Consider the following 12,558-nt stretch of genomic DNA (forward strand, 5'->3'; position numbering starts at 1 on the left):
GAGGAAAATCACAGCAAGAGGCCACCTGCTAAGAGTGTTCCTTCTTGGATGGGGCTTTAGTTGGCCTAGAGTGCATGTCACCTTCCTTAGTCATTAGGATTATATTAGAATTGGCTGATTTGTAATCCCTAGAGGACAAAGCCTGTGGGAGGAAAGTTTGAAGAGACTCAGAAATGGGATAAGGATGAATTCACTAAGGACACCAAAGGACACAAAATGGTTCTGCCATATCTCTTTGTTTGCAATGGGCTCTCCCCGACCCAGCTTCTGACAAGAGTTCCAAATTGGGTCCCACTCCCCCTGGGATGTGATACAGTGTTGGGAAAAAACACACCCTCTCACACCAAGTTAGAAACACATTTTCCATGTGAAATGCAGGATTTAGCTGCAGCTTCCGACCCACGCGTACACACGCTAGTTTTTTTTCTTCTAAATTGTCTTGCCTCTGAAGAGACTGCAGAGCTCTGACTGGAACAAACCTCCACCAGAGTCAGTTCTCTTGGTGGCGAGCCCTCGCTAACACGAGCCGTTAGCCCCTACAGGACACACAGCAGTACTAAGGTTTGCCAATCACACACCAACTTTGTAAATCACCAGGTAAGCCCCATAGTTACATGAGTAAATAGAAACAACAAAAGCCAGTTAACTATCCAATAAAACAGTAAGACAAGAGGATGGATTGCGGCTGAAAAGGCCTTTATAGGAGGAAACTAGCATGGATTGGTGACAGGAGGAGGGTGAGGGGGCATGCTGAGGATTGAAGTTTATTTTGTACTTTCTGCTGTGGAGTTGAAATAAAGGTTGATTTCCAAAATAGAAAGCTTTGCTGCCATGCCATAGAATTGTCTGTATGTTAAACAGCACTCAGGATACAACATTTTTCACCAAACGTAATCAATCTAAATCATACAGTGCAAAAGGGACCAGAAGGTGGAGAGTAATGTAAATGTCAGAAGGATTCAGAATACAATTTGGTATATGCATACTGCATTCATGGCAACTAGGTACAACATTATCATATAATATTCCAACCTTAGTATACTCCTGAAAAGTTAATGTGATGGAAACTGAGGAAGGATTTGAAGTGCTTGAGCTGTCATTTTAGTAAGCAGGAATAGAATTTATGTGTGTATCTCGTCCTCCTCTTGCTACATACCTGCATCATGGGTTTTCTAGTTTCATTGCCCCCTGACCTCATCCCATTCATTGCCTCTGGACGTGATGAATGTCGTCTTGATTCTATCAAATGTCTCTTTATAGTTATTGGTGTGGCATTGGTCCCAATAGCTTATCAGTGTATACGAAGAAAAAACTTTCATACTGAAAAATGAATAACTGAAATGCTGAATTGTATGGGTGAAGAAGCATCTATAATTCATGAAAGAATACTCAAGCAGAGGACATAATCCCTAATGTGCTATTCATGTACGCCATTGTGTAGACACATTTTAATCTACTTTGTGTAAATGAATTTCCACAGTGATTGTAAAGTGGTATGATTTCAATTTTTACAAGCTGAAACATCAAAGATAACCGGAAAGTTGTACTTCCTCCATTAATATGTTGTTTAAATTAAGCATTGGAATCAGAGACATATTATTGTTTTGGCCCTACACCTCATAGGGAGCACAGGGTGTCTTCAGTTCAATATTTATTTTTTATAGGCAGGAATGATACACCTGAAAGGGTAACTAGAAAGTGTAATACCTCAAATTAAAGGAATGTTGCAATGCAGCAAACAGGTATCCATGATATGATATGATCTGATATGATAGTTTATTTATATAGCGCCTATACACAATGTGTTTCAAAGCGCTTCAAGGCAAGGGCGGGAACAAGGGAAAAAACAATGACATTCTTACAGGCCATGAACAGTAAGGATGTGAAATTAACTATCATACTCGGCCTGAGGACATTTCAGATAGTGCAAGAGCTAAAACATAGATAAGGAAGGGAGGGGGAGAGTGGGAAAGAAATGGAAACAGACAGGCAACTACAGTACTAGGTTTGACAACATTTCTGGTAGAGCCAGAAAAAAAAAAGAGGTGAGGGAGAGGGGTGCAGAAAGGTAGGGGAGGAACAAAACAAGCGACTATCATATTAGGCCTGACGACATTTCAGATAGTGCTGGAGGGGGTTGAGGAGGAAAAAACCAGTAAGGGGAGGGAAGAGGAGACAGACGAGGTTGCTATCATACTAGGTCCAGGGACAATTCTGGTAGAGTAAGTGCATAGAAGAAAGTAAGGGGAGGAGAGAACATAGAGTTAGCAGTCAAAAGAGTGGAGAAGCAAGAGAGGAGAGTGAATCCAATTGCAGAAGTCACTAGTAACACATAATGTTGCAAGCCAGGATACAAGATGAAGATGGGAACAGCATGATTCAGGGCCACCATGAGTACAAGATGCAAAAGAAGTTCAGCATGAGAGTTGAGAAAGGGTGACGCACCATGAATGAATGACGTCCATAAAAGTCAAATCCAGAATTGTCCACAAGACGGTCATGGTGAAACCAGAATGTATCAGGACAGACTCCTGCAGAAGTAGGCTTGAGCGGGGTGAGGGGGGAGCAGGGTAGAAGAATCAAGCAAAACAGGCAACACCTGTGTGCGAGAATGGGGGGGCACAAGGGAACATCACGGGGGACCAGAGGGAGTAACACATGTTGGTGCATGCCTACCTGCTGTCTGAGCAGGGGGTCGGGGCCTGGTCCTCCTGGTCCGAACAGGTCCAAACAGAAATTCCCCTTTTTATCGTCTGCCCTTCGCTTAGGAAGCCCGGGCGAGAGACGCCCTTGGTCTAATAGTTAGGAGCAGGAAGGAAGAGGCAGGGCTAAGAAGGTGGGTGGTGCTTGCTAAGTGGTGAAAAATAGTTTAAAACAGGAAGGCACCATGTGGGCGGGGCTTGCGAAGTGGTGGAAAAGATCAGCAAACAAGAAGGCACCAGGTGGGCTTAGGCTTAGGCCAGGTGACCTAGATCCACTTGCACCTGCTTCCCATCTGCAAAGGAAAAGAGGCTGGAGGGCTCCTTAAGTAAGGAAAAAGAGCGGCAAACAGGAAGGCACCAGGTGGGCAGGACTTGCTAAGTGGTGAAAAAGAGCGGCAGGCAGGAAGGTACCAGGTGGGCGGGGCTTAGGCCAGGTGACCTAGATCCACTTGCACCTGCTCCCCATCTGAAAAGGAAAAGAGGCTGGAGGGCTCGTTAAGTAGGAAAAAGGAGCAGCAAACAGGAAGGCACCAGGTGGGCGGGGATTGCTAAGTGGTGAAAAAGAGCAGAAAACAGGAAGGCACCAGGTGGGCGGGGCTTGCTAAGTGGTGAAAAAGAGCGGCAAACAGGAATGCACCAGGTGGGCTGGGCTTGCTAAGTGGTGAAAGAGAGCGGCAGGCAGGAAGGCACCAGGTGGGCGGAGCTTAGGCCAGGTGACCTAGATCCACTTGCACCTGCTCCCCAACTGCAAAGGAAAAGAGGCTGGAGGGCTCCTTAAGTAGGAAAAAGGAGCGGAAAACAGGAAGGCACCAGGTGGGCGGGGCTTGCTAAGTGGTGAAAGCATCAATGAAAGCATCTATCATTGTTTTAACAAAGCCCAATTGTACATTTGGGACTCAAGTACAGCCAATCCCCACTCTCGTTCAGTGGTCATTTATGATGTAGAAAATTCCAGGCACAGGCACTTATTTCCCCAAATGAAATACAACATTTCTGAGAAAAATTGGCGAAAAGGAGGTAGGGATGTGTACAAGGACTGAATGGAAAAGATATATGAAACACTGTAGCATGATTGTTTTTACAATGCTACATGATAGCGACCTGGGGTCCCACTTCTTAATGCTATCTATATATTTCTTAAGAAGGTTAAAGAGGATACCATGTAAAATTGGGGAGTTGGGGCGGGGGCCTGGGGACCAAGTTGAGGGCTCAAGCGTATTTGCATAACCGTGGTTATTCTGCTGGATAACCGCAGTTATAATAGAAAAAACGATTGGGAATGAAAGTATGCCACACAAAATGAGGAGTGTTGGGGGAATAGGAAAGGGCTCGGGAGGGAACAAGGACTTGAGGGGAGTGGGGGGAACAAGGTAAGTGCCTGGGAGGGCAGGGAAGAGTTTTGGAATTTGTGTGCTTTTTTTCCAGATAACAGTGTATATTTGTGGGTACCTACGGAAAGCCGTGGTTATTTGTAGTACATTGCTGATATAAACTTGGTTATGGGAAAAAAAGTGCTTTAAAAAAAGAGAGAGTGATGGAATTTTACAGCTACACTGAGGTGGGGGTAATGGGTGTGGCCGAAGGCTATAGCTACTGGGTTACTTTAAGGAACCAAATGGTGCAATATGGAAAGTGGACATAGCCAGAGGCCATGCTGAGTGGGCCGGAAGTGTTTTAAAATATGCTGTGGGCCCAACAGACATGTATAGTGGGCACGGCCAAAGGCTGTGGCCACCCACTGGGTCTAAAAAAACATATTGGAGGAACATGTACAGTGCCTAAAGCTGAAGGCCATGGCTAGTGCCTTAGTAATGTTTTAACATACAGGGTGGGCACAGCCAAAGGCTGCGCTCACTGGTCACGGCCAAATGCCCTGGCTAGTAGGCCCGAAAGACATGCATAGTGGCCACGGCACAAGGCTGTGGAAACCCAGTGGATTGAAAAGAAACATTTGGGGGAACATGTGCAGTGGACTCAGCCGAAGGCCGTGGATAGGGCCTGGTAGTGTTTTAAATTGTACAGGCCCTGTCTAGTGAGGCCAAAAGACATGTGTCCAAATGAAACATATTAGGGTAACATGTGCAGTGGACACGACATGGCCCGTAAAAAAACAACGATATAACAAAACCCTTAAAATTCACTGGAAATACTTTAGTTAAGGTGCAGTTAAGTTGAGCATAATTAACACAACAAAATTCCTTTAAATTCCGCAGATGTGGGAAGTCTTGGCCAGGTTAACTCAGCCTGCTCCCGTTGCAAAGCCCATGTGCACATACATATTATAAGAGAAGGGATTCACAATGACATGGCATTATAGGGGACATGGCATTATGGGGGACATGGCATTATGGGGGACATCAATGGGAACACGCTGAGTTAAGCTGGTCATTACATCCCACATCCTCTGAATTTCAAGTGTTTTGTTGCGTTAAATCTGCTCAACCTAACTGCACTTTAAATAAGGATTTTTCAGTGAATATATATTCCAGTGCTAGAGAATGTGATATTTAATCATCCATATTTATCTATATAGTGGTTTGTGGTTGGCCAGTACATGCAGCAATATTATTTCAGATGCTGCCAATCTCCCTACAACTTTGTCGCTACTCAAGGGAATAATACCTGCATGGCTAGACAATTGATAGACCTGGGGTGAGATGCAGTAACAGTGAAAAACCCTTATAATGCAACAGCTGTCAGAAAATGTTCTGAGATCCAACCCTTTTTAGTTGGGTTTCATGTATAAGCCATACATGATTTAATAAAGTTGACTGTAATGCAAAAATACTGCATAACACACCACAGGAACCTCCACGACGTCCAGTAAATTGCATTCTCAGCATCAAAAAGGAGTACAGCCAAAGGCTGCTCCCTGCCTTTGTCGAGTAAATAGTTGCTCTCAGTATATTCATATGTTTGACCGTCTCATACCCAGGGGTGAACCCATGCTGCCAGTAGAAAACCTGTTTATATATTAATTGTCAAAGGCATTTGACTCGAAATTTTACATAGATCTTTGTTCCAAAATAAATTAGAAAGAAAGAACAATCATAAAATCATTGGTCCCGCGGCAAGCAATGTGTGTTTCAATGGTCCGAGTGAGTGAGTGAGTGTCATTGAGTCAGTATGTGAGTGAGTGAGCTGTTAAGTAGAAGAGTAAGTGGGTTCAATCATGCGCTGTGCAGCATCAAGTGCAATTTGATCCAAAGCAGAAAGTAGAGTTCTTTTACAATATGTGTGCCAAAGCATCATCATTCGATAGTGGTCGTTACACACTCAAATGATATAGGCAGAGATGCCAAATACCAGACACGGTTTACTTCCAGAATTCAGAAAGTGTCATTGTATTTGTAAAGAATGGAGGGAGGTATCTGTACTTCTGGCCTCTATATGGTTGGGACAAAGGTACAGAACACCCCAGCCAAGGTTCTCTATATGGTAGCGTGTACGAGCAATCAAGGTTTAAGCACTCAGGAGATGAAGCAGGCAAGTTCTTAAGTACAGTGAGTACCCAAGCCCCCACAAAGGAATGTCCACACACTATGTCAGGTGAAAAGACAGCTTCTTTATATAAAATAAGGTTCAGTAATATTTCAGTTATATATATACGTGTGTGTGTGTGTGTGTGTGTGTGTGTGTGTGTGTGTGTGTGTGTGTGTGTGTGTGTGTGTGTGTGTCTTTATGTGGTACCACACAATACTTTCAGTAATAAATGCACCAACTGCAGACAGTTTCAAATAGGCATGTGGGTTCTTAAGTGAGGTGTAACAGCATAGATTATGGAAGAAAGGCACGTTAGTTGTGGACAGTGGCAGAATGCTTTCCTTAGACTAGATACACAATTCTGTCTGAGGATCCCAGCACCAAGGCAAGCTGTAATGGAAAGGTTAGGGAGTAACTTGTCTTGTCGTTTACAGCCCAGTCCAAAAATCTTCACTATCCCTCTACTTTCTTTTTAAAGGTCCTACCACCCCAAAGTACCTGAGAGGCCACAGGAGAACAGGATTCAGGACGAATCTGAGACCTCTGGACGACTCCTCAGGGTGGAAGCTGTTCTTCCTTGTCACCGTACCTTTGGTGCCTTGGCAAGCAAAGTGGTAGAGTTTCTCAGTTTCACTGGATGATTCCCTTTTAGGGTGGAACCCCTTGGAAGAATGAGCCACTGGGATGCTGAGTCCAAGAAGAAAAATGGAACCAATGTCTCTCTGAAGTGCAGCAGTTTTACGCTTCGCGTTGCTCTCTGTTGGTCAACAATTTCTCTGATTGTAGGAGTCCTGTGAAGATGAAACTTGCTGTGGGCTCCTAAAGGGCTTGGCAGATGAGAGCAAGATCTCTGGGGACCATCAAGGACTTCTGGCGGCAACGGATGTAGAGGTCACTTTTGGTGTCGGGTTTCGGAATATCGCGATTTTCCACCTTTCGGTTCAATTAGTGCTGCTGCCACAGCACAGATGACTGGATGGCTTATATCAACCTGGACTGGCCCACTGGAGTGGACCATGGACCCTCACCAAGTGGGTACCCTTGGGACATCTTTTCTGGATTCTGGTGGTGGGAAACCCACCGACAGACCATCCTCTGCACTCAGCAACCCTGGATCATTTCTGGTGGGAACAAGTGGTCAGTGCTGATAGCAAGGATATCTCTTGAAGTATTCTTCAGCAGTTTGGAACTTTTTCAGCTCTGGGTGTCAAGCACCACTATGTCAGGGTACCCCCTCTTCAGGGGGCTAAATTGCAACGGGCTTCCAGCAGTCACAAACACTCCTGGGGACCCTGATTGACACCAAGGGACTTCTTTGACTCAGGATGTCTAGGCACTCTTCTTCTGGATTCACGAAGACCCCTTCTTCAGATGGCAGGCACACAGGACTTGCTTCCTGGGTACCTCTGATGAAGAGCAGCAGGTTGCATGATGATCCCTCATAGCTCAGGGAGAGGTCTCCTATGCAGGTCCTCTCTTGGATCAGTCCTTGGAGTGGCACAGAAGCTTTTGGATTATTTATGATCAAGAATATTCACCACAATCTTCTTCCTCCAGCTGGACTGCATGGATCAGCTTTGGTTTCAACTTCAGCTTCTGAACAAATTGGGGAGAGCAGAGACCCTAGATATACACATTTGTTCCCCATTCACTCTGGCTGGGCCAGGCTCAGTCAACCAATTATGCAGAAGGGCATGCAGGCAGGCAGCCAATCAGGGCTCACAGGCATTCAGGCCATACACTCCACCTAGACACCCATAACAAAGAATGTGGATTGGGGTAAGCACCCACCCTTTCAGCACATTACAGTGCATTCATGTCAGTTTCAGTCAGGGCTGTCTCGGGCATTGTGTCACACACAGAAACTACACACCCACAACACAGAATGTGAGTTAACTATAGACTCCAGTCATACAGGTCTCACCCCAAGGTTGTACCAACGCACAGCGCCTAGGAATGCTCCAGTCTGACAGGAGGTAGCCCCAGAGCCATATAGGGTCTTTCCACCCAATGGCCAGTCAGGAGGAAAAGGACACAGTGGCCATCTCGCCTTTTCTTCAGTAATCCATTGATTCCTTTGGCAGGGCTTGGGTGTCTCAAAAATAGAGGACACTCAGAGCCACTGCCAAAGTTAGCACGTAGCTGCCACCAGCCCGTACCCTGCTCTGTGGGAGACACACATAAGGGTTACAAGTGTGCACCCCCACCCATGGGGGCCATAACGGTACCCCATGGGTGTTGTTCCCCAAAAGGAAAACATGAAGAGCTGCACTGCCAGAGGTCCAGGCTGGAACTTGGGGGCAGACAGCATAGAGAAAATACAAACAGAGAAGTGTTTGGACCAGGAATAGGAGGCCTTGTCCCTCCAAAAGGCATTTCAGGCATCACAGTATTCATTCTATGAAAGAAATTTATGAAAGGATACATTGTAATTGTCGTAAGAAGTAGCAGTCTATGTGGAAAGTTTCTAATCTTTGACAACACTGGAACTTCTCTGAAAGCAAAAGAGATGGTAACCGAAAGACACCAGCGCCTCTAAGTAAAATAAGTATTGGAGAAAAAGAATGAAACAATAATACACATATTGCAAACATGGTGATATTAGTATGATAACATCTGTTATTTTAATGCCACATCTTTGTGTGATCTCCATCGACTAATTTTTCCGTGGTCATGAAAGGGGAACTGTGTCAACCTCACATCCATTTTATACTTTGAATTAATATTTGTTGTACAGTTCCAATATCTCTGCCTTTGCTTTAATGCGCTCATGTTGAAGAGCCAGCCCAATTGCAAAGAAGTGGCAAAAGATACAGAGACCAATTCTCTGTTTGTTTTACCACACGTGTGCTATATTCATAGGGAATACCTGCACTGACTGGGAATGTGAGCGAGCAATCCACTCTAAGTGTTTATCTGCTCTTTGCAGGGATGTGCATGTGTTTCCACCTGCATCCTGATTGAAATGTGGGCATTGAGGCAAGTGTGTTCTCTGTAACCTTTTGAGTGTGAAGTCTGTTAGGTGGCAGGCACCAGAAGGATCCAGAGTAATGGTGGCTATCATGTCATTTCATGACAACCTCCATTGTCAATCCAATAACCTATCACCACCATGCAGATATGTGCGCACGGCAGTGATCCAAGGCTTTATCCGCCTTTAGCGCATAGGGACCAGGAAACCTGGGATATGTCTGGGTTCCCGTCCTACATTGGCTCACTGCTTATAAAGATGCCAAATCCGTCGTAATGGTTTAAGCCACAAAAAAGAGAGAGACAGCAAGAGCGAGCGAGAAAGAGGGAGAGGGAGAGAGAGAAAGAGAGAGAAGTATTTCCTGAAAATCTTCAAAAATAATAGTAAATTGTGTAAATAATACTGTTTGTCCTTGTCAATATCTCATTCATTTCAATTGAATACATTATCAAGTTGACTTTTCTGGGGGCTTCACATGAATCTCCCAATGTGTGCCTTTACAAAATGTCCTACTGTAGCTATTTCACATTTTGAAATAACATCTCAGCAGTGACTCATGTCCTTCCCTTCGTAGACTTGGAGTATCTGGTAGGCTTGTTACATCATGGCAGCAGGAGTGCATTTTTACATAATGTTAAACTGTATTTGTTTGCACACTAAGCTGTTTGAATAACACAAAAAACATGCTTAATGGCTCATACACATGTTTTAAAATATCCCTGAGTGTAGGTCAGACTAGCTTGATAGATCGGGCCGGTCTGACCTACACACAAGGATATTTCAAAGCATCTGTGTAAGCCAGTACGCATGAATATTGATTGTGATGTCCACCATTCCGAAAGGGTTACACCCCCGCTTCATCCATTGAAGACCCCCGATTGAACTTGTGCATGTTCTAAACAATCATACTGAATCATGTTTTTCAAAGTGTATCATGGTGAAAATCTAATGAGTAGATGTTGCCCGTTCGACCCATGTAATGAATGTAGAAAAAGGAATCTAATTTTGCTATTATTTATTTTGACATAATTGTTCTGAACTTTTGCATAAGGAAACAAAGTCTCTAATTCCTCGTGATAAACCAGAGGGAAAGATTGGAAATTGTATAATCTGATCAATGGAATGACAAGTGATGATTGGTTTCTGGTGTAATATTGAATTTTACACACTGTCTAACATGTATGTCTTACTATATCCAATGAAGAAAAAAGAAAATGGAGCTTGTAAGAAACCAACAAAAATTGGTTTTACAAAAAAATCTTCAAAATTGGAAAAGACCAAAGGTGGGCAACCTGCTTCGCCACAGAAGACAGAACCCGAGGCTACGGAATCCATGAGAAAGACTCAAGAAAGTCCCAAAACAAAAAAGGGTACATTAAGCAGACTGTTTAGGCACAAGGTCTGTATGATGGCTCCATGGTGGACCAAAGCCAGACTAGCAGCAGATGGACAATGTTATTAAAAAACACTGGATCGATGATTGCAAAAATATAGGCTGTGGTCATTTAGGAACTTCAACTAAGTCGCATGGAGAAGTTTCTTAATTCACGATCAGGCCAATTAATCAGTGCTTCCAAATCTATACAGAGTTCAACAGTGTTTTCGATGACATGCCATCTGTGAGCTTGTTTTTTAAAGTATGCCACTAATCCGAGTAATACAGTTTACAAAATAATTTCATCTCAGTCATTGTATCCTAACATTTACTAAACCTTACCATTTTGATACATTGTGGCTAATAGACTTTTGGGCAACAGTAGACTAAGCACTCCTTTGTTATTTCACTGCAATACTAAAGGGAGAAATGTACAAGAAATGTACACGAAAGGCCAGCTTAAAAAAAAATCCCCAATCAACAGGATTATTATCTTTACTGCTACCCAATATTCTGCTGGACAAATGTATATGACATCTAAATATATCCAACGCCTCATATTTGTGAATGCCTGCAGAGGGGCCTGAATAAGTGGACCCATATTTAAAAAGGGGGTCATTTAACGAGCCCTGGCGTGCAAACGTATGCCATAAAAGCAAGGTGTTAGCCATGTAAACCTTGCTTTTGCCCTCTCATGCATTTTACTGCCATTTAAACTTGTAGAATGGGGACATAATGTAATTAACATTTCTCCTGGGCATGCCTTTGTCGACTTTAGACGTTAAAGTAAAAATTTCCATGAAACAACCTGTGTTTAGAACCCGATAAAAGCACGCAGATTCCATAGGAATCCATTGTAAATGTTGTCTACAAACCAGTACTCGCCGGCAACATTTACTACTTTCACAAAACAGAGAGTGCATCTTAAGAGTAAAGGCACGTTTTTCTGATTTGACTCTTCACTGTTGCACACCCTTTTGTAATAGTTCAAATGTAAGGGACCAAACAGCATCTAGGTGGTAACATCACTGATCCACTGCATGCAAGTGCCATTTTCACAAAAGGACGCTGACAGAGATTTTCACCAGAATTGGTGCAACATGCTTAACGGGTGTTCTCATTACCGAGTCAGAGTTAGCAATGTAGATCTGCGGGTCTGCAAGCTTTAGGGCACCAGGCGTTTTGGACTACATCTCCCATCAGCTCTAGACAGTGGGCCACATTCCGAGTATGGCGGTAAGGGATAGCGGCCACCGGTAACGAGACCGGTGCCGGTAATCCCTTACCGCCATACTCCGAGTTCCCTTTGCCCCCTCGCCCTTAACGCCTGCTTTGAGCAGGTGTTAAAGTCGAGGGCTCAAAGGGGCCTCCAAGCCAATAACGGTGACCATAATGAACGGTCACCGTTATTTGCATCTTCCCCATTCCCATTGAGCCCTATGGGGGCTCATTTGGGAATGGGGAAGAGCCTTGGTGAATGGGGAATTACCGCCCCGCCAACCTTGGAATGGGGCGGTAATTCCGCCATCCACCAAGGCGCTGCCTGTCCGGGTACGGCGTCAACCAAGGCGTTAATAGCGCCATTGGTTAGCGCCGTACTCGGAATGAGGCCCAGTGTCTTCAATTGTGAGGAATCATGGGGGTTGTATCCCAAAATATTTAGAGACCCCTGATGAATGACTTAGTTAGTCTTCAGCCCTTGTGGTCTCCTACACTGCAATCACTCCCCTTTGCCTTTGATTTATGTGTGATCATTGTTAACAATTGAGCCGTAGCCGTCTTGCTGAAGGAGAAGCCATGAAATGACTGCCTTTTCGCAGAAATGATGCTACGTTGCTCCTTAAAATCGCCTTGACATGTCTTTTCGTATTGCTGTTTCTTCTAGAAATATGAGTGCCCCATACTGTTTCTAAGTAGATTCCCTCTCTTTCTAATCATCACTGTTTTCTGATTTAAGTTATTTTCTCTACATTCAATTTCTGGTGCAGAGGTTGCACCACTCTCTCTTGTAGCCCTCAAATAGACGG

General features: G+C 44.2%; 1 protein-coding gene across 10 annotated transcripts in view; it reads left to right on the plus strand.

Moving 5' to 3' along the window:
- BCAS1 (brain enriched myelin associated protein 1) overlaps nucleotides 1-12,558 on the plus strand; it is a 675,276-nt gene that overhangs the window by 429,407 nt on the left and 233,311 nt on the right. For 6 of the 10 annotated variants that reach the window (XM_069651132.1, XM_069651134.1, XM_069651142.1 and 3 more), the window contains exon 7: nucleotides 10,361-10,555. The exons of the other annotated variants lie outside the window; for them this stretch is intronic. In XM_069651132.1, the coding sequence (XP_069507233.1) occupies nucleotides 10,361-10,555 (195 nt within the window). The remainder of the gene's footprint in view (nucleotides 1-10,360; nucleotides 10,556-12,558) is intronic. 10 annotated transcript variants of the gene reach the window in all.

This window comes from Ambystoma mexicanum, chromosome 3p (assembly GCF_040938575.1).
Source record: "Ambystoma mexicanum isolate Mex_15411 chromosome 3p, UKY_AmexF1_1, whole genome shotgun sequence".
Lineage (NCBI taxonomy): Eukaryota > Metazoa > Chordata > Amphibia > Caudata > Ambystomatidae > Ambystoma > Ambystoma mexicanum.